Source organism: Gymnoscopelus braueri (genome assembly GCF_963280865.1).
Source record: "Gymnoscopelus braueri genome assembly, contig: SCAFFOLD_394, whole genome shotgun sequence".
Classification (NCBI taxonomy): Eukaryota; Metazoa; Chordata; class Actinopteri; order Myctophiformes; family Myctophidae; genus Gymnoscopelus; species Gymnoscopelus braueri.
Genome location: NW_027660730.1, coordinates 7,257 through 31,875, shown reverse-complemented (window position 1 = coordinate 31,875; position 24,619 = coordinate 7,257). Strand labels below are relative to the sequence as shown.

At 44.1% G+C, this 24,619-nt stretch overlaps 2 protein-coding genes across 2 annotated transcripts; both read right to left on the bottom strand.

Annotated features, from left to right (window-relative positions):
• Positions 1-14,885: 14,885 nt before the first annotated feature.
• Positions 14,886-21,401, bottom strand: LOC308081262 (uncharacterized protein). The gene is made up of 6 exons (XM_080457649.1): positions 20,825-21,401; positions 20,579-20,675; positions 20,320-20,448; positions 19,920-20,015; positions 19,518-19,714; positions 14,886-15,418 (listed from the first exon to the last, which is right to left on the bottom strand). Exons 1-6 carry the CDS (start codon positions 20,912-20,914, stop codon positions 15,389-15,391), a joined length of 639 nt encoding a protein of 212 aa, XP_080313775.1. The 5' UTR covers positions 20,915-21,401; the 3' UTR covers positions 14,886-15,388.
• Positions 21,402-21,611: 210 nt separating this feature from the next.
• LOC308081263 (uncharacterized protein) lies at positions 21,612-24,228 on the bottom strand. Its single transcript, XM_080457650.1, has 3 exons — positions 24,027-24,228; positions 22,637-22,670; positions 21,612-22,281 (listed from the first exon to the last, which is right to left on the bottom strand). The coding sequence occupies exons 1-3, from the start codon at positions 24,059-24,061 to the stop codon at positions 22,006-22,008; spliced, it is 345 nt and encodes a 114-aa protein (XP_080313776.1). The 5' UTR covers positions 24,062-24,228; the 3' UTR covers positions 21,612-22,005.
• Positions 24,229-24,619: the final 391 nt, after the last annotated feature.

Here is a 24,619-nt window from a genome sequence, read left to right as displayed (position 1 = left end):
ACTCGGTGATGCACTCCCCCACTTGTATTTGGCACCTCCAGCCTGTCCCATAGCTCGTTTTACTCGGAACGGCAAGAGATGTTATGCCTGATTTATACTTAGTTGTGCGCTGGTGTCTTGCACCGAAAATGGCAGGTCTACAAGCTCACAACGCGTCGCAGCGTTGATTTGTTGAATTGTGGCCCTTTGCTGTAAACTCTCAAGTGCACACAAGAAGTTATCGTTATAAATGACAGAACAGACCTGGCCTGAATAGTTCTTTGTTTACCATTTTCAGAAAAAAAAAGGGGGGCCCCCATCTATATTTCATCTGTCACCGTTGCTTTTCTTTCCTTCCAACAATGCTTGATTGTTTCCATGAAAAATTCAGGTTCCACAGACAGGAGAATTCTGTATTATTATGTTCCTGCCAAATTCCGATCTCTGTTTTCCTTCCCTTGCACTCACAAAGGACTCATAACTTACTGTCAACTATGAGGCGAGCCACAAAGCTCCACTGTTGCTCAGCAAATAGGCTGTGTGTTGGTTGATGGCTTGACTGGCTGCGAAGTTTGCTTAACTGCAGCAGTAGCGACAGAAGTTACTTTGGGAACTCCACTCCCCAGAAGGCTGCAAGAGAGAGAGAGACAGAGAGAGAAAGAGAGACATTGAAAAGTAAAAAGAGGAGGAGTAACGAGGCAAAAACAAGTAGCTTTTCTTGTCTTTCAATCTTTTTTTCCTCAGGCAGTTGGTTGGCTGGTTGGATAAACAGGGTGTTGAGGTCTTGGATGAGCAGTTGCTGTCTTGTGGTTCACACTTTCTCTGAATGTTCGGCTCCCGCGGCTGAAGGTCCGCCGCATCTCGGGGTCACCTACCATTACAGAGTGACGAACGGCCGTAACAAAAGGACAGCACTAAACTATTGAACTCCACGTTTATGAGAATGAGTGAGTTGTGTGAGCTGCTGTGGATCCGGTGGATCTGAGAGGGTGTTACTCCGTCCAGCTTTGAGCTTGTGTCCCAGGGATCGGGAGGAGGGCCCGTGGCACAAGGGGACAGAGGAGGAGGAGGAGGAGGAGGTGGTAACAAGGGATTCGATGTGTGAGTGTTCATCAAGCCTTCCTCAGTAGACAGACAGGGACACTTATACTGTAAGCATTCTCACACCTGTATCCGATCTCTGCCGTGCATGGGGGGGCAAGGACACCAACCACGCTGTCAAAACTAATGCAGCTGCACAAGTGTTTTAAGCGGGATGCGAGGCAATTCCTCTAGCAGAATATTATTGCAAATAATTTACCCTGCAAAGTAATTATCAATGCTCTGCTCAATATGTAAAGTGCGCACTTCAGGCGGCTTGCTTAATTTGCTCTGGGTGGCTGTCTCCTTTGAGTGTGGGTTTTAGCTGTGGTCGCTGTGGCAGCTTCTAATAGAAAAAGGCATCAGGAGAGAGTGTGAAGTGGGGATGAAGTGGCACCATAATTGAGTTGACTTTTTTTGCAGGGGGAAGGTCAACATTTATGGAGGAACAATTTAAGTAAATTCATTTGGACAACTCTCCAGTCACTGTACAGTGGGCTACCTTGTTAGGATATCTGTATTTTCTCAGCCATTTACCATATTTTAATATCATTATGTATAATTACTTTGTTGACTGAGGTTTAAGAGATTTAAATCAATTTGTTGAATCACTGATATTGATATAGCAGGAAGGAATTGCCCCCCCCCCCCCCCCGAATCTAATTTGCTTTGTCTGTTTTTACAATATATTACTGTATATTAATAGCGTGAACATTGAAGGATCAAATTGAGAGTGTGTGCATGCATGCATGCATGCCTGTGAGTGCGAACAGGAGGGTAGTGTGAGATATGTAGCCCCCTCGAGTTGATTATCCATCCAGGAGGCTGGGACATGCACAGCATGGCTCTGTCACAATGGAGGGTGATAATTTAATTGTGCTAAACGGTGGATACAGTGTCAATGCTTCTCCAGCTGGGACCCGTCAGGTAGTAATATCTCATTATGGCAGGTGAGGAACCCAGAGGAACCCTACGACAGCACCTGTTAGAACAGGAGGAACCCCTGAAGGGAAACACGCTCTCTCTCGCTCTCTCTCTCTCTCTCTCTCTTTCTCTCACTCTCTCTCTCTCTCTCACTCGCTCTCGCTCTGCTGCTGTGTGTCTCTGTCTTAGTGTCTCTTTTACAGATACACACACGCAGGCACATGTACAAACAGATGCCGACACACACTCTCGCGCACATACATGCACCTTTTCTGTCTCTCTCACACTCGCGCACGCAACAGGCAGGCATGCACGCACACAATTAATACAAATAGATTTTTATATTTTAAAAACGACACAATATTTAGCTTTTATGATTCATATTATATCCTCTCCTTAAACTCAAAATTCAAATAAATTATCAATTAGTCTTTATTTATTTTTTTATATTTCTACGTATGTATATCTTGTCAGAGCATGACCCAGAGTGCGGACTTTATTCTTTTTGGATTCTGACCTCAGCCCAGCACCTGGTTTTTAGTGAGTGGATGTGCATGCTTTATTGTTTGATTCTGCCTTGTCAGAGCAACATCGATTCGTAGCAGACCTGTACAGTGCAGAATAGTGACAACAGCTTTGTCAGCGTAATGCGTTTTTAAAAAAGGACTTCATGCTCTGTGCCAGGTAACTCAGGATAGGTGGTGGTGGTGTGGAGTTACTTATCACCATTGTCTATAAAAGGTCAACAGTGTGTAAGAGCAGAGACGGCAGGCTGGAAGTCAGAGCTCGCAGCGATGGAAGGGGGGAAACAGGATAGCCACAGACACATGGCCTCCGCAGTCATGAGACCTTTAAGACGCGCGGCACAACGCTCCTATAACACTCACCAATTAAACAGAGGGCTGTTGCGTGATGATGAAACATTATCGGTGGGAACAATTCATGACTCAAAGCATTCCGGGCCACATGAGCTCCCGCTCAACTCTTAATCCTCTAAATGTGAGCAATATTGTCAGCTATTTATAGATGACTTCTCCTGCGAACCCCCTCTTCCCTCTCTCCTTCCCTGCCTGGAGGTCTCCGAAGTCACTCATGGGGCTCAGGTTTTAAGAAAGCGAGCATTTCCGTACACGCGTATTGATTAGTTTGGTGTCTTAGCCGGTTAGTTGTCCATTGTTATTGTGCAACCAAGCATGAGGGGAGGATGGCTTGTCAAGGTTGCATGAGCGGCCTCTTCAGTTGGCCAGTTGTTCACTGCACGACATGCAATGCAGGCACATATTGGGCTTATTTTTCCGGTAAAACTGATTAGATTATTGATATGAATACACGATAATACTGTATGAACGCACCAATACACCATATACAGTTAACCACTTAAGCATTGCGACATCGACATGTTGTGAACTTGTAGATCTATTTTTGCTTATTTTAGAATTTCTTTGACAATTTCTTTGTGTTTAGACACAGGGTTTGCGTTATTTTGCTGATTCTGTTACAGAGAGGATGAAGGCCGACCCTGTAGAAAGAGTTCTTTAATCACAGAATGTGATAATAATCCACAGCTGAACCTTTCTGCCTGCTCCTCCTTATTTGTTTTTCCACGTTTGATCTGTACTTAATCATCGCGCCCACGCCACACATTAGCACTGTTCGACCCCATCGGAGTCTATGAGGAATAGAACGGCGTGCGGTTGCTCTCAGATATTTTTCTGAGAATTATTGGAGGGCTCCCTTTCAATAATACGAGGTAGTATTATATTGGGCTTGTCAGAGGTTGGGGGGTTGGGGGGTTGGGGGCAGCTGGGTTCCCTGCACTCTTTAGCTGCCTGAGCGCAGCCCCCTCACCCCCCCACCCCCACCAGTGCTGCTAATAAATTATTAACTCCTGCTGACAAATACTGTTACGGAGCCCGCCACAGATCTGTTGCATTCTTTAACAAGATTGCTGTAGACACATGTTACAGAGGCAATGGAGTCTCCTTCACTCTCTCTCTCTCTCTCCCTCTCTCTCTCTTGGTCTCACTCTCTCAGCCTTCTCTCTCCCTTCCTCTTCCTCTCTCTCACGCCTCAGCAGTTTGACTGATGGCTGGAGACCAGAGTAAAAGTGCCTGGGAGACTGAATATTTTAGTGGTAAAATAATACCACTTGATTTACTGGGTAATACAAAAGAAATGCTTTGTTTCACTCTCACACTCCATTGAGGATGAGGTGCTACTGCTTCTGGTGGAGGCCCGGCCTTTTTGGGTGCATGAATAAAAAATGTGTTACAGATTCTGTACACAGCCCTCCCCCCCCCCCCCCCGCCCGCCACACACACACACACACACACACAAACGCGCGCGTGCGCGCCCGCACTCGCCCGCACGCACACATGCACGCACTCACGAACTCGCACACGCTCTGTGTCACTCATGGCAGGGAGAGGCCCTGAACTTCATTCCGAATTTAGATTTTCAATTAACACTCCCCAATTCTGAGATAATTTTCTGTTTGATATAATTACAGGAAACAATTTAATGGCTGATTAAAATTGAGGGCTGAGCCCCACTAAAGAAAACAGCCGGTGACACATCCAGACAGACAGACTGGCAGACAGACAGACAGACAGACAGACAGACAGACAGACAGACTTCTCTACCTGACTTGCTGGGTTGTTTGCACAGCTGCCGTGGCCCATGAGATTAACATGGGCCTGCCATTGTCCATGCCCCGCTTTTACCGCCCAAACTGAACTATGATTATGTGTGCACGCGTACACGCGTACACACGTGCGTGTGTATAGAGACACACATCCACACCCGATGTGTGTTTAAATGTTCTATTTATTAATAATAATTCAATACAATAGCATACAATAGAGACGGTAAAAGCAAGTCAACCCTGGTTCAGCTGATGGCAGGATGGAGCCACTGTCACACTGCCGTGGACACACCAGGACACATTGTAGTCGGTGGCAAAACATACAGTACACAGTAAAATCCACATGAACCACACGAACCCTAGCATCCCTGTTCTGGACATGTCATAATAGGTGAACGTTCAGCAAAAATGGCAGATCTACAAGCTCACAAGGAATCAAAACGTGACACATTGTGAGCTTGTATATCTGCAATTTGTACAGATAGATTTGGTTGTAGAGAGGGAAAAAGGAGGGTACCAAGTATAGAGCCCTGGGGACCCCTGTCAATGTATATATATAGGGTTCAAGTGGTTAACTTTAAAAGTGTAAAATAAATGAAAAAATTAACACTCCAGATTGTATTGTGTGCCATTAGTAGTCAATTCAATTCAATTGAAATATGCCTTACTGGTATGACAAGCATTTCCAAAGAATTAATGACATACTCTCTCTCTCTCTCTCTCTCTCTCTCTCTCTCTCTGATGCACGCACACGTGAGCGCGCGCACACACGCACACACGCACGCACGCACGCACGCACGCACGCACGCACGCACGCACGCACGCACGCACGCACGCACGCACACACACACACACACACACACACACACACACACACACACACACACACACACACACACACACACACACACACTCTCCCATTCTCGCTTCGTCTACAAGAGACGATGGTACAGTGCATTGTCATCGCCTGGTTTTTAATGTTTGATGTCCTGTAGATGAGATAAGTAAGCAGAACAAGGGTTCAGGGTGAAAGCGGATTAGGAGTTAAATACACTCTGGCTCCATCTCTCTCCCCACTTCACATCAGTAGGAAGGCCACATTATCCCCTTATTAATTTAATACCAAATGCATAATTAGATTTGCTGGCACAGTGTTTAATTTCATTCATTGTAGCGCACAGCGTGAGCGCTGCCTCATTAATTGTGAGAAAGCAGAATCGGTTGTATAAATTCCGTATGGAAAAGAATCACCTAGAAAAAGAAAAGGAAAAAAAAAGAGAGGGGAAAAAAAGGAAGTGCTGCTTAAAGTGGAATTAGCACGAGTTTCCTTTTGCACCTGCAATGTCAACTACAGTCTTCACTGTAATATTCATGAAAGCGTGTGACATATTTGTGAATTCAGTCCCCCCCACTGTTGGGTCTTGATTTCCAAGTTGCTTAAGTAGGATTTATTGGCCTGAGGAAATGCTGTCGTCTGTCACACAGAAAAAAAGGTTAATAACTTGCTAATTTGACTTGTGGAAAGAAAAGAGGGAGCGCTATTATTTGATCAGGGTGCCTTGGAGTGAATTCAATCAATGCTCATAATATAATAAGATGACAGAAGTGCAAAATCAATTTCAACGCGAATGATGACGTTGATTGATTCTGTGGCTTACAGAAGAATGTTGTCAGGAGGAAAAATCTGCTTGCAAATGTATGTGTGCCACGCGTGTACCCACTCAGTGAGCAGCTCAGTAGAGTTGTAGGATTTTAACTGTCTGTCGGTGACCTTCTGCCTGACTGACCGACTGCGCGGAGGTGTGAGCCAGGCACCAGGCACGGTTCCAGTGCCACATCAAGCCATTTATATTAAACAAAGGATTAGGGACCCTGTGGCACACACCTAACCCTGCAGACCATCTCTCTATAGGCTGCACAGCACAATCCGGAGTGTTCAGCTCTATTTTCATTATTTTCATTAAGCTCACAATGTACAAGCTCACAATGTATTCCAGATGTTACACATTGTGCAGAGCTTGCATTGCATTGCATTTTAATCTTTTTTCGTTTTTGAACATTTACGCCTATGACCACATACCTAAAATAGGGATGCCGCCATGGTTATAAAGTCGTATTGATTGAACTCAGTTTGATTAACACTGTGTGTATTTTGCACGTCAGTGCAAGAACTGATATCTACTGAAATGCGGAGGTCATTGTGCTCGGCTTTAGCGTTCCGTATAGAGGACGATCGTACGCAGACATCATGTCTTGCTACATTAATACGATTAGAAGTTTGCAATTGGTGACACTCTGCCTCTTGTTGTCGCCCTCACAGCAGAATAATGTCTTCCAAGCAAGCCACATCGCCGTTCGCCTCCGTCACCGATGGGGAGGATATGATGACCCAGGAGCATCTGAGCTGGGACAAGGAGGAGAGCGCGGAGGCCCACGGTACCCCACAGCTGCCGCTGCACAGCCTGCTGCACGGCAAAGCCCACCCAGACGAGATGCAGCCCCTCAGCAGCGTTCCACCTGAGACCGACTGGGACAGCCTGGTGTCAGCACAGCAGCGCATGGTGAGAGAATGAGACATACACACACACACCACGCTCACACACACACACACACACACACACACACACACACACACACACACACACACACACACACACACACACACACACACACACACACACACACACACACACACACACACACACACACACACACACACACACACACACACACACACACTGAACCATTAATGAGTAATATATGACTATTGGAGATTATAAGAATTGCATTTGCCTTAGTGTACTATAGTCTCGCCGCTGTAAATACCAGACATGCCACAGGAAGTTTACTAAAGGTCTGTGCTTAGATGTTCTCAGTGGTTAGTTTGACCTCAGACAATGTCATGTATTTTCTATTTATCATACAGTACACATATCAGTTGTAGCTACGCATCACTCTTGCCACTGAGAGTGAGTAACACACACACACACACCCCCCCCCCCCCCCCCACACACACACACACACACACACACACATGCGTCACAGTGGCAGTGTGAAGGACAGTCACAACAGAGACCTCATAACAATCTGATGAAGACTTTATGATCATGCGTTCTGCCAAGCGCTTGGCTTTGATGTGTGAGACCTCCACATTCACAAATGTCAGCCCACCTACCCCTCACAAACGCAGACGCACGCACGCATGCACACACACACACACACACACACACACACACACACACACACACACACACACACACACACACACACACACACACACACACACATCACCACTCTTCAATTTGTTTTAATCAGTAGGTTTACTCAAAGCACTTTATCGTGTACAGTAACTTCACATTTTTTATTTTAACCAAAGATATTTAGGTTGGTTTATTCAACTGCTTCAGTCTTGTTCACACTGTAGCATTCACTGGTACTTTAAATGTTACTTTTATTAGCATGGTTGTGAGAGTTATAAGATATAAGATATAAAATATAGTGTATCCTGTAATTACAAAAAAAAATACTGGGAGCAATTGCAGTGAAATACAAAAAACAAATAAGAAATATTGTTATTTATTGTTTGTTTTATACAAAACATAAACATTTGTTATTGTGCATTTTGGTATTATTTATTAGCTAAATGGCTTTTATCTATTAAATATGTAGACATTCCCTCAAGTTGAAATAGATTGTGATAGGAACTGACACAATTCATTCAAATGAATGTATTGTATGGCAATGAATGATTCAGAAATTATTAAATACAATTAATTAATCATTATGTTCTGTAAAAGGAACATGAAACAAAAATAACGCACATCCTCCGTCTTTGGTGCTGAGCCAAGCTGCAAAAGCATCAAAATCATATAGCAAAAGGAAGGGCTCGCAACTCACTTTACATGCTCCAAAACGTTAATAAACAGCAGCTGCTGTTTATTAAAGTTTTGGAGCGTCTAAAGTGAGTTACGAGCACCTTCCTTTTGCTACTTGAATAAAAATACTCATGGAGGCCAAACTCTTCACATTCAGAGATCTTCACAGTAAAATCGAGTGCTCGAAACTGAGTCCCGCGCAAGCACCTTTTTTCTTTTTTACTGTTGAGCTATTAAGGGAGAACACGTTTGGGAAGACTAGTTGTTTCCACTTCACTTTTATGCAGTAACTCTTGTCAACCAGTAGTGGTCCTACTGTAAATGTCTCAATAGAAGAGCCGGGAACACAGTTGTGTTATATCGTATGAACATACCCAGGAGTGGCCAAACCCCATGTTTGAACCCTCTGTCCAGAAGCACTGTGGGTTTCAGGTGGACTACACTGTCACACACTCCACCGACAGATATTATTAGTCTAAAACGAGGTCCTAATTCACAGATTATGTTAACCACATGGAACCCCATAGCGTCCCTTTTGTGAGCTTCTATTTTCGGTGAGGAGATTGCGGTGTAGAGAGCAAAAAGGAGCGTACCTAATATAGAGCCCTGGGGGACCCAGGTCAACTCAGCATATAGGGCTTAAGTGGTGAATGTCATGTTGAAATCCTATAGTGAAACATCACAGAGGGAACTGAACGCTGCCTTATCTCTTGGCTTCTCTGCGGGCAACATTCTTGTTGTCATTAATAAAACATGCCCTGTCCGCAGTATGCATGTGTTGTTGTTCTTGTTGTTGTGTATATAGCATATACATCTGTAGCCAGACCCCAGACGCAGTGAGTGCAGGGGGGGGGGTACTTTGATGTGAGCTGAGGGAAGAAGAGCAGAGGCACTTGTGGGGGCGATAGACAGAGGAGGCAGGTGGTTGTCTGTGACAGACGGGCCCGTGGTAAAGAGACCCAGAGGGCCTCTGAAGTAGCTCTGCACAGGGCCGCCCAGACGCTCAACACCTCGCTAGCACTCTCACACACACACACACACACACACACACACACACACACACACACACACACACACACACACACACACACACACACACACACACACACACACACACACACACACACACACACACACGCATGCACGCACGCATGTGTACAAACACACTCACACATACAGCACTTGCACCCACTCACGCACACAATTACACATGCATGCACTAACACATGCACATGCTCATGCGTGTGTACGTGCAGGTGTGCACACGCATGCACACACGCACACACACACCCACACACCCCCACACACACACACACACACACACACACACACACACACACACACACACACACACACACACACACACACACACACACACACACACACAGACACACACACACACACACACACACACACACACACACACACACACACACGCACACAGTGAATGAACTGAACATAGTTATTACCAGTTGTTACAACCTAGTGTAGATTCAGGTTGTAATCTGGTTAAATATTTCAAAAAGTATTAAACATAATGTGGGAACAAAAGACAAAGAAATGTGGCACTGATCAGTCCAGTGGTTTGTGAGATTAGCTCCGGGACGCACAGACAGGTCGGCTCTGAGGAGCAATGGTGTAGTGTAAAAATATACTATAATGAAAACTAGTTGTTTGCTAGTTAAATGAACACAGATGATTTTACTTTGTACCTCGAAAACAGTCTTTTAGACCCAAGTAAACAAGGTTATAAGTCATGGAGCTGACCTTGAGAAGGTTAAACAATTAAGGCCTGCAGTTGGATTTCAGCCATGATGGGTTCTTTGATGATTCTACTTGAGCTCAAAGGTCATATCTCTACACGTATTGTTACCTCTCACTTTGATCATCATCATACTGACAATATCTGTTGATACAGGAGTGGGAGTTAAAAGGGTAAACGTTGTGCCAACGTCCTTGAGTTTGCAATATTTTTTATAAAGCACCGAGAAGGAATCTTGAAACAGTAACAGAGAGAGAGAGAGAGGGGAGACAGAGACAGATAGAGTGAGAGAGACAGAAAGAGAGACAGAGAGAGAGAGAGAGAGAGAGAGAGAGAGAGAGAGAGAGAGAGAGAGAGAGAGACGAGAGACGAGAGAGGAATGGGGGGGCATAAGGCAAAAGGAATGAGAGAGTGTTGCGTTTGCTGATTACCTGACTCCACTGCTGTGCCATGCGTCTGTGTGGGCTGTGCCCTGAACCTGTGCCAGCTGATTAACCCAGCTCCGCTCCACTCCCCACAAGCACTCTCCACTGTCTCTGCCACGCCGCATAATCAACCAGCCCAGCCCTGCCCTGGGCTGGGCTGGGCTGGGCTGGTTGGTGCAGAGCAGGCCGCTTGCTCGTGCAACCCTGGCCCTTGGTACGGTAAAATCTCTAGTGTTAACCACTTTCAACCTGGCGTCCATATTTTGGGCTTGTCATTATTGGGAAAAAGTTTTTTTTTTATGTTCAAACATTTCAAAACTATTCATAAATAATAGCTGATCTACAAGCTCGGCTATGTTCGCTCAATATGGCTATGTTCGCTCAACACCATCGTATGAGAGTATAAAATAGGTTAATTTAACTCAAACTAAAAAATAAACCCAATGATCCTTTTACGTCCTTTGGGTACATTTGAACGTGTTTTACTGTCTGGTCCACATGGGCGTCAACATTTTCTGAACCTTTTATTGCATTTATTTATTTATTTAGTCAAGAATGTCAGTGTCTCTTTGGAGCCAGCGCTCTCCTTCCCCAGACATCATTTTATCACTCTTCCTTGCTGTATCACACTCTCTTGTTATGCCGTTGTTGATAACGCGTACATTTCTTTCTATGATAGGGCATACGTGCACACATTTATTCTCTTTTTTTCCCCTGGTTAACGAGAGTATTGTCTGTGCTCTTAAATTAAAAAAAGTATTCTGTGGTTAAAAACAAAGCTTCAGCTTCTGGCTGGATAGTTAACCTTCTGCTTTCTCAGACTCTACAAACCATAATTAACACTAACTTCTGTCTGACACCCCACCCCCCCCTCGGCCCATGTGCAGACGACACTCCATTTCACCCTTTTTCTCTCTCTTCTTCCTCTCTCTCTCTCTCAAGTGCGCGTGCACGCATGCTTCTTGCTCACACTCTGGCTCACTGTCAAGCTCCCTCCCTCTATCACTCTCATCCTGAAACTCACTCCCATTCTTCTTCCCGTTTCCTGCATGTTCTGGCTTTGTGCACAGGGAGCACTCAGCCCGTCAGCCGGAGACAGGACCCTTTAGTTAAATACTAAACCACACACAGGTGGGACTGAAAAACAACAACAGTTCGAGACAGGCCGCAGATTTACAACGGCCCCAGGCACTCAGCTGAGAATAGGTCTCCACTAGAAAATGAACAAATTACACAGCAGTCACCCCAACACAAATGCAACACTCCAAAGCAATTTGAGAAATTACAGTAGGGAGGGCTTCTCTGTGTAGTCTCTTCGCAGATGAAAAGTAGAGCCTGAGCACGTTATGGCTGTGCCCTATGAAAGTATACCTCATCATTTCATCTCAATTTTTCACTTGTCACAACTCATTTACCAGAAATGGGGAGCTCTGTTTGAGATATATAGGAATCTGTCGCGCACCCCGTAAAGTGAGAGGAGTCGTTTCACGTGGCCCAAATTGTTGAGAGAGAGAGAGAAAAAAAAAAAGCTATCACTGCAATGTAAATGAAAAGACTGTCAGGAGCATAGCGGCGCTCGCCGTTTAACACCAATCCCCTCTGCTGTCGTCACCAATCCTGTCTTTTTGTTTTCTTACAGGAGTCTGACAGCAATAAAGTATGCTCCCTGTACTCCTTCCGGAATAATTCCACCTCCCCGCACAAGCCTGAGGAGGGGGCCCGGGAGCGCAGTGACCTGCTGAGCGGATCGGCGTTCGGAACCCCCGAGCGTCGCAAAGGAAGCCTGGCAGACGTAGTAGACACTCTGAAGCAGAAGAAGCTTGAGGAGATGACAAAGACAGAGCAAGACGGTATGTCTCCCTTTTCCCTGAGTGTCTATCTGTGTGTGTGTGTGTGTGTGTGTGTGTGTGTGTGTGTGTGTGTGTGTGTGTGTGTGTGTGTGTGTGTGTGTGTGTGTACTGTAAGTTGTGTGTCAGTATGGTATGTTGTCTGTTTGGGGCCTAAAGCCTAACTTATAGTTTGCCGTATGACTGTATCACGCAACAAAAAGAACATATTTTCCAAGTTCTTTTGGATGAAGATTCGTCACTTCGAGTGAGCAATGTGGTCGTATGACGCAGGATAAATGAGAGTATGAATGCCTTTTTCCTCAAACAGACTCACACTTTCAAAACTTTATGCGTCTCTCTTGTCTTTCTTGCTTCCTGTCTGTCTACTTTTCTCTTGTATCTCTCTCTTTCTCCTTCTTTCTTTCTTTCTCTCTCTCTCTCTCTCTATGCACACACATAACACGCGGGCGCACACACACATTGAGCTGGGAAGACTGACGTTACAGTGTTTCCAGTTTGTTCTGAACCTCGTCCAGTGTGACAAGGTGTGGGTGGCACGACACCTCAACATAAGTGTGGTCTCCTGTCTGTGCCAAGGCAAACTCCCAGACTATAAAACACATAGGGCTGACCTCACGCCAGGAACATTACCTCTTTATTCTGCTCCACAGAAAACTCTTCACTCACTGCAGCTATTCGTCAAAGTCAGCCACGCGCAAACAACTAACGTCCTCCTGTTGGACCGTACCTGCCCCGCTCACGTTAACCACTTAAGCCCTATATGCTTTGTTGTACGGCGGGTTGTCTGACGGATAGCGGAAATACCCGATCTCAGAATATTCAGATCGGCTATTTCGATTTTTTAAATTAAATCGTCGAAAATTTTCTAAAAATAAATTCTGAAAAAAAATTGAAACCTTTTGAAAAAATTTGATTGACTTCACCTATCTATAAGGTGCCCAAAATAGGGACGCCAGTTGTCATATTCGACCCGCCCTGAGCATTTAATATTTCCCTACAGTACGCCGTGGAGGATCTCCCCTCCCTGCGATAAGGCGGTTATGTCTGTGTCACATAACTGCACCCCGTATCGCCCTGCTTCTCTCCCCAACTCTCCCCCCACAGCCTGCAGTCTATCAAGAGTACAGCGGAAAAACAAATATTTGAGAGAGCCGCTGAAACATATCCCCCATTCTTAATTAGGGCTGTAGTAATATAACTACATCCAATCAAATATTAGACCCCCTCGGGAATACTTGTGTCTCATTGGGTATCTGGGGAGCTCTTAGCTTAAGTACTTCATCAGATGAATAAATTAGACCTCTGTTAGCCTTAAAAAATAATTTGCCACTTTTTTTTTTTAAGTGTTCATTCGGTGGTCTGTCTTTGTATCAGCTTTGCTTTGAGTATTGTGGTGCTACTCCTCGGATAATTGTTTATCTCCCTTTTAGCTTATCCACTGTCTGCTAATGGAATTCCGATCATCTGTGGTGAAATAATGAACTTGTGAAATGTGCTCATATCATGCACAGATTCCAGAATGCCACCCCAGATAGCAAAATATGGGTGAATCAACGTTGAAAAATAGTCGGCCATAACGGTTGACTCAACGTTCAATCTCAACGTTGAAACTGTACTGAAATCACAACGCCATTATTATTTGATTCAACGTTGGGTTTCAACCACTAACTAACACTATATCAACGTTGATTCAACCATCATCTAAATGGTATTCTGCATGCTGATTTTAGTTGATTTTATGTTGAATCAACGTTATGACTCAATATTGATTCAACCATCATCTAAATGGTAATCTGCATGCACATTTTAGTTGATTTAATGTTGAATCAACATTAGGAATCAACATTGATTCAACCATCATCTAAATGGTAATCTGCATGCACATTTTAGTTGATTTTATGTTGAATCAACATCAGGAATCGAACACTGATTTAATTTATTAATTGGATTATACTGAATCATATTAGGAATCAATATTGATCCTGATCATCCAACAACCTAATGGTAATCTGCATGTACATTTTAAATTATGTATGCTGATATACTGTAAGGCTACATCTTGTTCAAAATTACCTTACATTTCCCAAAATGTGAAAATATAAAAATAAAGACAGACAATATGATTTGAATCTTCACATTTATTGAACCAAGGCATTTAGACCTGCGTTGAACTGCTTTAACCATTGTTTTTATGCTTTAACAGATGAAATATAGAACAAGATTGTAGATCTGCTATTTATGAAAGAAATCGTGAAAATGTCTGCAAGCATTTGGATATTTTGACCCGATTCTGTGAATGTCTTCTAAATGATAGATCTGCTATTTTTAAAAAATCGTAAACATTTGTTCAAATCTTTGAATATATATTTTTCAAAGGAAACTTTTGTAACTGAAATCTGTTTCTGGGGGTCCCTGGAAAGATATTTTTCTAGGTGGGGGTCTGCGTCCAAATACATGTGATTTTGGGGGTCCTTGACATGGAAAAATTTGAGAACCACAGATTTGGAAGAAGTATTTAGAAGACAGAATCGGGGACAAAATATTCATTTTCACGATTTTTTTTTAGTTGTTTTTTATAAAAAGAAAAGAAAAAAAGGTCCAAGTTCAAACGCAAAACGCTGTCCCGGTCTAGATGGGTTAAAGAAAAGAAAAAATGGTTGAAGTTCAAACGCAAAACGCTGTCCCGGTTGTAATGGGTTAATCCCTTCAGGGAGGGAGGGAACCTGCAGAGGTGCCACCTGCATCCAGATCCGGTCCCTGCTGCTCCAGAGCATTCCTCGGGATGCCTCCCTGACGGCCAGGCGCAAACTGCAGCCAAGACTTGACCGTCTTTTCATAGTTCAACTGGGTTAATTTTCGGTCCGATCGTTGAGCAGCAGCTGAAAGATAAGATAACAAGAAAGCACATGGGATTTAAACACTCAATTTTGTATACATATAAAACACAAAGACACTTAATCTGCAGCAGCCAGTGCGGGTTGGCTAAAAGACTGGACTGGAATTTGAAATGAGCATCTAAAGCATTGCATACACTTTCACCAGCACCTGACTCCAACCTAAACTTTTTTTAAATATTAATTTAGGAAATTGTGCTCAACTAGTCAACAGGAGATTCTGGTTAAATCAGTCTAAATGCACACATCCGAGTTGAAATCTGAGTTGAAATCTGATTTGAAACCACCTCCAGAGGTGGTTCGAAATCAGATTTAACTCGCACATACAGCACAATAGGCAGGTCGCACTCTGGAGCCCTGTGCCTGCCACAGTCTGTGTAGACAGAGTTTACAGCTGATCAACTGGTTATGAGGGGAGGGGAGGGGCCCTTGGCAGCCTCCTTGCTCTCTGCAAATTTTACTTGGAGGCTATTTATTCCGAATGTATCATATTTTTAAGTTTAATTGTTATAGCACGCCCGTCCCCCGAAATAAAAGCCCTAAAAACACAACACAGTAAGACAGACATGTGTATACATTGTCACAAGATACCCCAAGATATATATCTATTACAGGTGGACTATAGGTGGTCTATGGGTGGTATACGGGTGGTATACAGGTGGTATACAGGTGGTCTATAGGTGGTATACAGGTGGTCTATAGGTGGTCTATGGGTGGTATACGGGTGGCATACAGGTGGACTATAGGTGGTCTCTAGGTGGTCTCTAGGTGGTCTATAGGTGGTCTCTAGGTGGTCTCTAGGTGGTATACGGGTGGTCTATAGGTGGTATACAGGTGGTATACAGGTGGTATACAGGTGGTCTACAGGTGGTATACAGGTGGACTATAGGTGGTCTATGGGTGGTCTATGGGTGGTCTATGGGTGGTGTATGGGTGGTATACAGGTGGTCTCTAGGTGGTCTCTAGGTGGTCTCTGGGTGGTCTCTGGGTGGTATACGGGTGGTATACGGGTGGTCTATGGGTGGTCTATGGGTGGTCTCTGGGTGGTCTCTAGGTGGTCTATGGGTGGTATATGGGTGGTCTCTGGGTGGTATACGGGTGGTCTACGGGTGGTCTACGGGTGGTCTATGGGTGGTCTCTAGGTGGTCTATGGGTGGTATACAGGTGGTATACGGGTGGTATACAGGTGGACTCTAGGTGGTCTCTAGGTGGACTCTAGGTGGTATACAGGTGGTCTCTAGGTGGTATACGGGTGGACTATAGGTGGTCTCTAGGTGGTATACGGGTGGACTATAGGTGGTCTCGAGGTGGTCTATGGGTGGTATACGGGTGGTCTATAGGTGGTATACAGGTGGACTATAGGCGGTATACGGGTGGTCTATAGTTGGTATACAGGTGGTCTATAGGTGGTATACAGGTGGTCTATAGGTGGTATACAGGTGGTCTATAGGTGGTATACAGGTGGTATATAGGTGGTATACGGGTGGTCTATAGTTGGTATATAGGTGGTATACAGGTGGTCTATAGGTGGTATACAGGTGGTCTATAGGTGGTATACAGGTGGTATATAGGTGGTATACAGGTGGTCTCTAGGTGGTATACAGGTGGTATACAGGTGGTCTATAGGTGGTATACAGGTGGTCTATAGGTGGTATACAGGTGGTATACAGGTGGTATACAGGTGGTCTCTAGGTGGTATACAGGTGGTATACAGGTGGTCTATAGGTGGTATACAGGTGGTCTCTAGGTGGTCTATGGGTGTTCTCTAGGTGGTATACAGGTGGTATACGGGTGGACTCTAGGTGGTCTCTAGGTGGTCTCTAGGTGGTCTCTAGGTGGTCTCTAGGTGGTCTACAGGTGGTCTCTAGGTGGTATACGGGTGGTATACGGGTGGTATACAGGTGGTCTATAGGTGGTCTCTAGGTGGTCTCTAGGTGGTCTCTAGGTGGTCTATGGGTGGTCTATGGGTGGTATACAGGTGGTATACAGGTGGTCTACAGGTGGTCTATAGGTGGACTCTAGGTGGTCTCTAGGTGGACTCTAGGTGGTCTCTAGGTGGTCTACAGGTGGTCTACGGGTGGTATACAGGTGGTCTATAGGTGGTCTCTAGGTGGTCTATGGGTGGTATACAGGTGGTCTATAGGTGGTATACAGGTGGTATACAGGTGGTCTATAGGTGGTCTATGGGTGGTATACGGGTGGTATACAGGTGGACTATAGGTGGTCTCTAGGTGGTATACAGGTGGTCTCTAGGTGGTATACGGGTGGACTATAGGTGGTCTCTAGGTGGTATACGGGTGGACTATAGGTGGTCTCTAGGTGGTCTATGGGTGGTATACGGGTGGTATACAGGTGGTCTATAGGTGGTACACAGGTGGACTATAGGTGGTATACGGGTGGTCTATAGGTGGTATACAGGTGGTATACAGGTGGTCTATAGGTGGTCTATAGGTGGTCTATGGGTGGTATACAGGTGGACTATAGGTGGTCTCTAGGTGGTCTCTAGGTGGTATACAGGTGGTCTCTAGGTGGTATACGGGTGGACTATAGGTGGTCTCTAGGTGGTATACAGGTGGTATACGGGTGGACTATAGGTGGTCTCTAGGTGGTATACGGGTGGACTATAGGTGGTCTCTAGGTGGTATACAGGTGGTCTCTAGGTGGTATACGGGTGGACTATAGGTGGTCTCTAGGTGGTATACGGGTGGACTATAGGTGGTCTCTAGGTGGTCTATGGGTGGTATACGGGTGGTATACAGGTGGTCTATAGGTGGTATACAGGTGGACTATAGGTGGTATACGGGTGGTATACAGGTGGTATACAGGTGGTCTATAGGTGGTCTATGGGTGGTATACGGGTGGTATACAGGTGGTATACAGGTGGACTATAGGTGGTATACAGGTGGTCTATAGGTGGTCTATGGGTGGTCTACAGGTGGTATACAGGTGGTCTATAGGTGGTCTCTAGGTGGTATACAGGTGGTATACAGGTGGTCTACAGGTGGTCTCTAGGTGGTATACGGGTGGTCTATAGGTGGTATACAGGTGGTATACGGGTGGTATACAGGTGGTGGTATACAGGTGGTCTAGAGGTGGTCTATAGGTGGTCTATGGGTGGTCTACGGGTGGTATACAGGTGGTCTATAGGTGGTCTACGGGTGGTATACGGGTGGTATACAGGTGGTCTATAGGTGGTCTATGGGTGGTATACAGGTGGTATACAGGTGGTCTACAGGTGGTCTACAGGTGGTCTCTAGGTGGTCTCTAGGTGGTATACGGGTGGTCTATGGGTGGTATACAGGTGGTCTCTAGGTGGTCTATGGGTGGTCTCTAGGTGGTATACAGGTGGTATACGGGTGGTATACAGGTGGTCTAGAGGTGGACTCTAGGTGGACTCTAGGTGGACTCTAGGTGGACTCTAGGTGGACTCTAGGTGGACTCAGCATTTATAGGATGCCAGGTCAACAATGACCTGGTATCTGTCCTTTGCATAATCCTGCAAGGTCATCAAGGCTAGGAGGGCAAGTGCTACGGGCTGAGGTGGAGTCTGAAGAGGTGAGTCTATGGGTGGTATACAGGTGGTATACAGGTGGTCTCTAGGTGGTCTCTAGGTGGTCTCTAGGTGGTATACGGGTGGACTATAGGTGGTCTCTAGGTGGTCTATGGGTGGTATACGGGTGGTCTATAGGTGGTATACAGGTGGTATACGGGTGGTATACAGGTGGTCTCTAGGTGGTATACGGGTGGACTATAGGTGGTCTCTAGGTGGTCTATGGGTGGTATACGGGTGGTCTATAGGTGGTATACAGGTGGACTATAGGTGGTATACAGGTGGTCTATAGGTGGTCTATGGGTGGTATACAGGTGGTATACACAGGCATGCAAACAGCCCGAGGTGAAAAAGGTGACAACATGTTGTTTTCTTTCGGGTCAGGTGTCACACAATTGCCCTATTTGAGTTCAAAAAGGTGACTGTAGCTGAAAAGTGACACTTTTGCATGTCTGTCTATAAGTGGTTACCAACTCCACTGACTGGCCATCTATAACACTACTCTGAGGAACTAGTGGTGTGACAAATACTTACTGAACAGTGCCTCTTCGCCTCATCCAGTTTGTTCTTCCCCTCTGGGATGACACCATGCTTTCCGTATACGACGGCATTGCGGCACTCCTCATGGGTGAAGAACACCTCGAACAAGGCGTGGAATAGCCTCTTGCAGTCCTTCCTGGCACGCTGGTGTATGGCTGCCAGCTGCACAGATGAAATCATCTGTCCACAGCCTGTGAATAGAGAGCGAGCAATTAACAAACTGCATTTTAAGACATCAGCTACATTGACCCCTTTCTGCGCTCAGTGCACCATGAAAACAGACAACTGTGACCTTCTGAAAACTTCACTATCTAGTTGCAGCTCACAACACGGATCACTCGCTACCAAGAACGTCAGGTTCAGTGTGAAATGTATGGCAAACGTATACATCCATACCTGGATATAGCTCCTGCTGCCCGAGACTGGACACTCCAGACTCTAGGTCACCGACCAGGGTGATAAAGCCCTTCAGTGCGTCTAGTTTCTCAGAGCCTAGAACAAAGACAAAAAAATCTGAGTCTACTGAGTGTATTTGTAAAACAATAAGATTGAGTACTGTTCTACAAAGCTCTACAGTATATTCTGATAGCAGTCATTGATGAGTATTTGTTCAGTAGCAGGGGTCGATCTCCCCAGCTCTTCAGTAAACAGAAAACAGTTTTATTTTGGGATACCAATGTTTTCCAGTCATGTCAGAGAACTCACAAAAGAGGTACAGGATAAAGTAAAGTTTCAAGTGAGACAAAGAAATTAGCAGACAACTGAAAACTGCAACATTACAGGCAATAAAACGTACTGATACTGGAGAGCACAGTGGTTATCCTCCTCAACTGGAGCTGGAGCTTCTCCACCTCAGACCGACAAGAGTCGCAAGGCTGCCACCCTTGACCCTCTGGTATGCTCTGGTCAGATGGATTTGGTTGACCTAGAAAGATTGAAAGCACGTCAAAAACTGTAAAGAAAAGTTTTTTAAAAAAAAGCAAAACTCATCTATGAATCCTGAATTTGAAGGACAACAGTGCCAAGTCTGCTGACACTTAGCTGAGGAACCACACCTTCTACTGGAGCATCACTGGACGGAGATGGAGGTTGCAGTACACTGGGTGTTTCTTGGTTCCACTGATCCAAGTCCATATATGTAGCTGCATACGGCTGTGCAGAAAAGACAAAAGGCCCTTAATTGTACTTGGTCAAAAATCATCTAAACTATAGGCTACTTACTATACAAGCTCATAGCGCAGCACCGAGTGCTGTGCTAAGAGCTTGTAGGTCTACATGGGTTAAATCTAAAGAAAACATACCTCATCAACAGGTCGGCAGGCCTGTGTAGAAGAGGCTGGAGGGTATGTCTGTAAATCGGGGTAGAAGGTATCACAAGGTTGCAGAGACATAGAAAAGTAACCTTAGTTTGTAGTCTGTCAAAGATCTTTAAAAAATAGCTATGCCTTTATGCAATGCATTGTGGATTTTAGATAGACCAATCAAAAGTAATGTGGAATGTAATACAAGTCACAAATAAATTCAATTTATATTCAATTATAACCTTAGCAATACAAAAATCAAAATGAGTGCAATAAATCAATGGTTATTATAACCGTAACAATCAAAATTAAAGTGTCTGCATTAAATTGATGGTTATTCAAAGCTAAACAATCAAAGTGCCTGCATTAATCCAGTGGTTATTCTAATCTTAACAATCACTAACTCCATCAGTTTTTGAGAGATTGTATTTTGGGTTTTAGGGATTTATGTCCAAGTGAGAGAAGAACTCTTTGAATAAAATCAAAGGTGTTCTTCATTGATTTGGGGTACTCCAAATTCAGTGCGTAAATCAGTCCAAACAGTAGGCAGATGGCATGTGGGAGACTTTGAAGGTCATCACTGTTGTACCTTCCAAGACGATGCATGATAGTGAAGAGTCCAAGTGCAGTGAGTGAGGAGAAGCCGGGCTGTCTTCAGGAACCACGGTCAGGATCCCAATGGAGAGGTGGGACATGTCTGGAAGGTCATCAGTGTCCTAACAACCACAACCACAATTACATGTCAAATGTCGCCTTTTTATATGGTAGAAAACACAATACACACCCACTAAGGGGAAGTAAAATTCTGGAATGACTATATTCAATAGAAAGAACAGACTGTAAATACTGTACACGCATAAATAATTAACAGATCAATTAATGATTTAAGTACATCTAGACAGCTGTAAACATTCTGTCTGCTTGAAAGTAGAGTTGTTATCCCAAGATCTATTATGACCAGATAGTGTATCACGTTGTTAAACATAGCCATGTCCTGAACTAAACAGTTGTCATGTTGGCACCATTTTCAAATAGTATAGCAAACTTATTTACCAAGAGTATCAGTGAAGTGTTGATGTTGTTTGAAGAGAAACAGTCTAACATTGATGTGTTAGACTGCAGACTAGCAAGGCAAGGTGGAGGGAACAGTGGAAAGCAGCAGAACCATCTAGGCTTCACAACTACATCGAGGATCCCACAGATGTCCCTGGCCAGCACCTGCCCCGTAAGCAGTGGACAACCCTCAACCGCCTGAGGACAAGCGTGGGACGCTTCGGTGAAGCAATGCAACAGTGGGGCCTCTCGGACAGTGCCCACTGTGAACCTGGAGACCCCCTAAAGACTGTGGAACACATCATGACCAGCTGCCCGAAACACCGCCCACCACATGGCGACCTAGGCCTGATGAACCTGGATGACGAGACGCTGGACTGGCTTGCTGCAACGGAGCTGAGGATCTGATGACATACGCAAGAAGAAGAAGATTGATGTGTTAGACTTTAATTAATTAGTTATAGGAAATATTAGTAGATCCCCTCATAAAGACAAGTGAAGGTGTACAGATACCTGTGTCTATAGATAAATGACATTTGTTTTATCATTTAGTTTTTGAAAGCATAGTGGGAGAATGCCATTAAATGCAATCAGATACAAGTTTTAATTATCATGAATAGGGCAGTCTATGGAGGGATGACTTTGTATCTTAGAAACTTAACAGTGGAGGTACAGCTGATAAGGAGAAAGTGGAGCAGGATTAGTCACACATTCAGGAGAAACAAAACAGCAATAATTAAAGATTAACATGGAACGCACCAGGCAAACGGAGCAGAGGAAGACCCAAAAACACCTGGAGAAGGAGCACAGATTTAACATAGGTTTAACATAGGTTACTGCATCCAAATAGCTCTAATGAGGTGAATGCCAGTGTAACACTTTTTTCTGCCCAGTGTGATGTGGTATTTCTTTACTGTTTGGTTAGGATTTATAATGGTAAATTATGTTTTTTAAATTGCGTGGTTCTGGCATGGCTTCCATGTTTAAAGCGATAGTGCTTAAAAGGGCAAGACCACTTTGGTAGAGGTTTGTGTTGTGTATTTACCTTGCCATGATGTAACTCCAAAGGAGGACAAGAAATCAAAAATAATTGCTCCATTGATTAGAAATTGATCATTCAAAATATGCTCCTCATTGACTTACATTGTACGCTGAAACAGCTCTCAAAGTCACTATTTTAGCACATAAACAAACACAATCAAAGCTAATTCAGACAATATAGAACATCACCAAACCCAGTACTGTTTATTTTTTGAATAAAAATGTCAACTTCCTGCTGATTTTACTATTTGAAGATCCGGATCCACAGATCCAGTCGGGGTTTTCTTCTTAATAAAAATAGTAAAATCAACAGGTTGTGAGCTTGTAGATTGGCGATTTTTTTAAGCAACGCTGTTGTACGACAAAAGTATAAAATAGGGCTAAAGTACTTAATCAGACTTATTGATTTACTAATTATAAACATCACTTGGATACAATTATATTTTAATCGTGTTTAAATATGTTTCTACCAACGACTAGTTTCAAAATTTGCGAGTCAGGCCTAGCCATGGATCACGAGCGTCATGGATAAACTGCAAACTAGTGTTTGCACTTTCTCCATTTATAGCCCGTACATCCACATAAACGTTCAGATTCCAAATATAAAGTGCTGACCTCATGGCCACGAATGTTACAAGTATGTACGGACCCTCAGATGTACACGTATCTTCCGTATTGTTCAATAAAAAGCATTTTAATCCGATCGGTGGCCATTTTCTTAGGTTTTTCGCCATATGCTAACTGTGACCCTATCGGTTGGGAAGTGTATTGCACTCTACATACGTTATAACTCTATGAGGAAATGGCCATCGATCGGATGAAAATGCTTTTTATTAAACAATACGGAAAATACGGGTACTTCTGAGATACCATATATAATTGTAACATCCGTGGCCATGGGTTAAGCACTTTATATTTGAAATATGAACGTTTATTTAGATGTAAGGACCGTAAAGTTGAAAGTGCAAACACCAGGTTGAAGTTTCGTCATGACTATCATATCATATATGACAGTCATGTTTCAGGGCTATACTCGGGCAAATACACGCCACGGTCATGAACTAACAAGTTGGACAACATTTTAATTCCATAAACTAATTCAATTTACCTGTTATAGTAGATTAGAAGCATGGAAACATCCATGTCTGTAAGGTTCGCTCCTCCTGAGCCGTTAGTTCGACTTCCTGCAGCTCCCCGGTCCGTCTGAGTGTGTGTTCAAAACGGATAAGCTCCGCCTCCGCCTAACCCCTTTGTAATGTTGACGCAATTTTGGGTCAGTGGTACTCAACCTGTGGATCGGGACCAGCCAGGGGTCCCCACATGATTTTTTTTTCTGGGGGGGGGGGGGGGGGGTCCCCAGATGACAGTGAAGGGACAATTTAAGTAACCTTTTTAATAAATGAAAAAGTAAAAATATAGCAAATAAAAAGACCATTGCTGCATCAAGAGTAATCAACAAACTATACAAAAAAAAATTTGTCAAACATTGGCCAAATTCTCAAATAATATAAGAAAGAGGCAAACAGCCGATCTGCAAGTTGTGAGCTTGTAGATCGGCTGAAGTTGAAGGATAAAATTAATAATGATAATAATAACTGATATTAATGATGATGTTCACATCATGTAAAAACATTTAACATTTTTGTGCCTTTAGTTTTTTAACCTGTTGTTTTTTAACCTGATTTCCAAAAATGTAAAGTG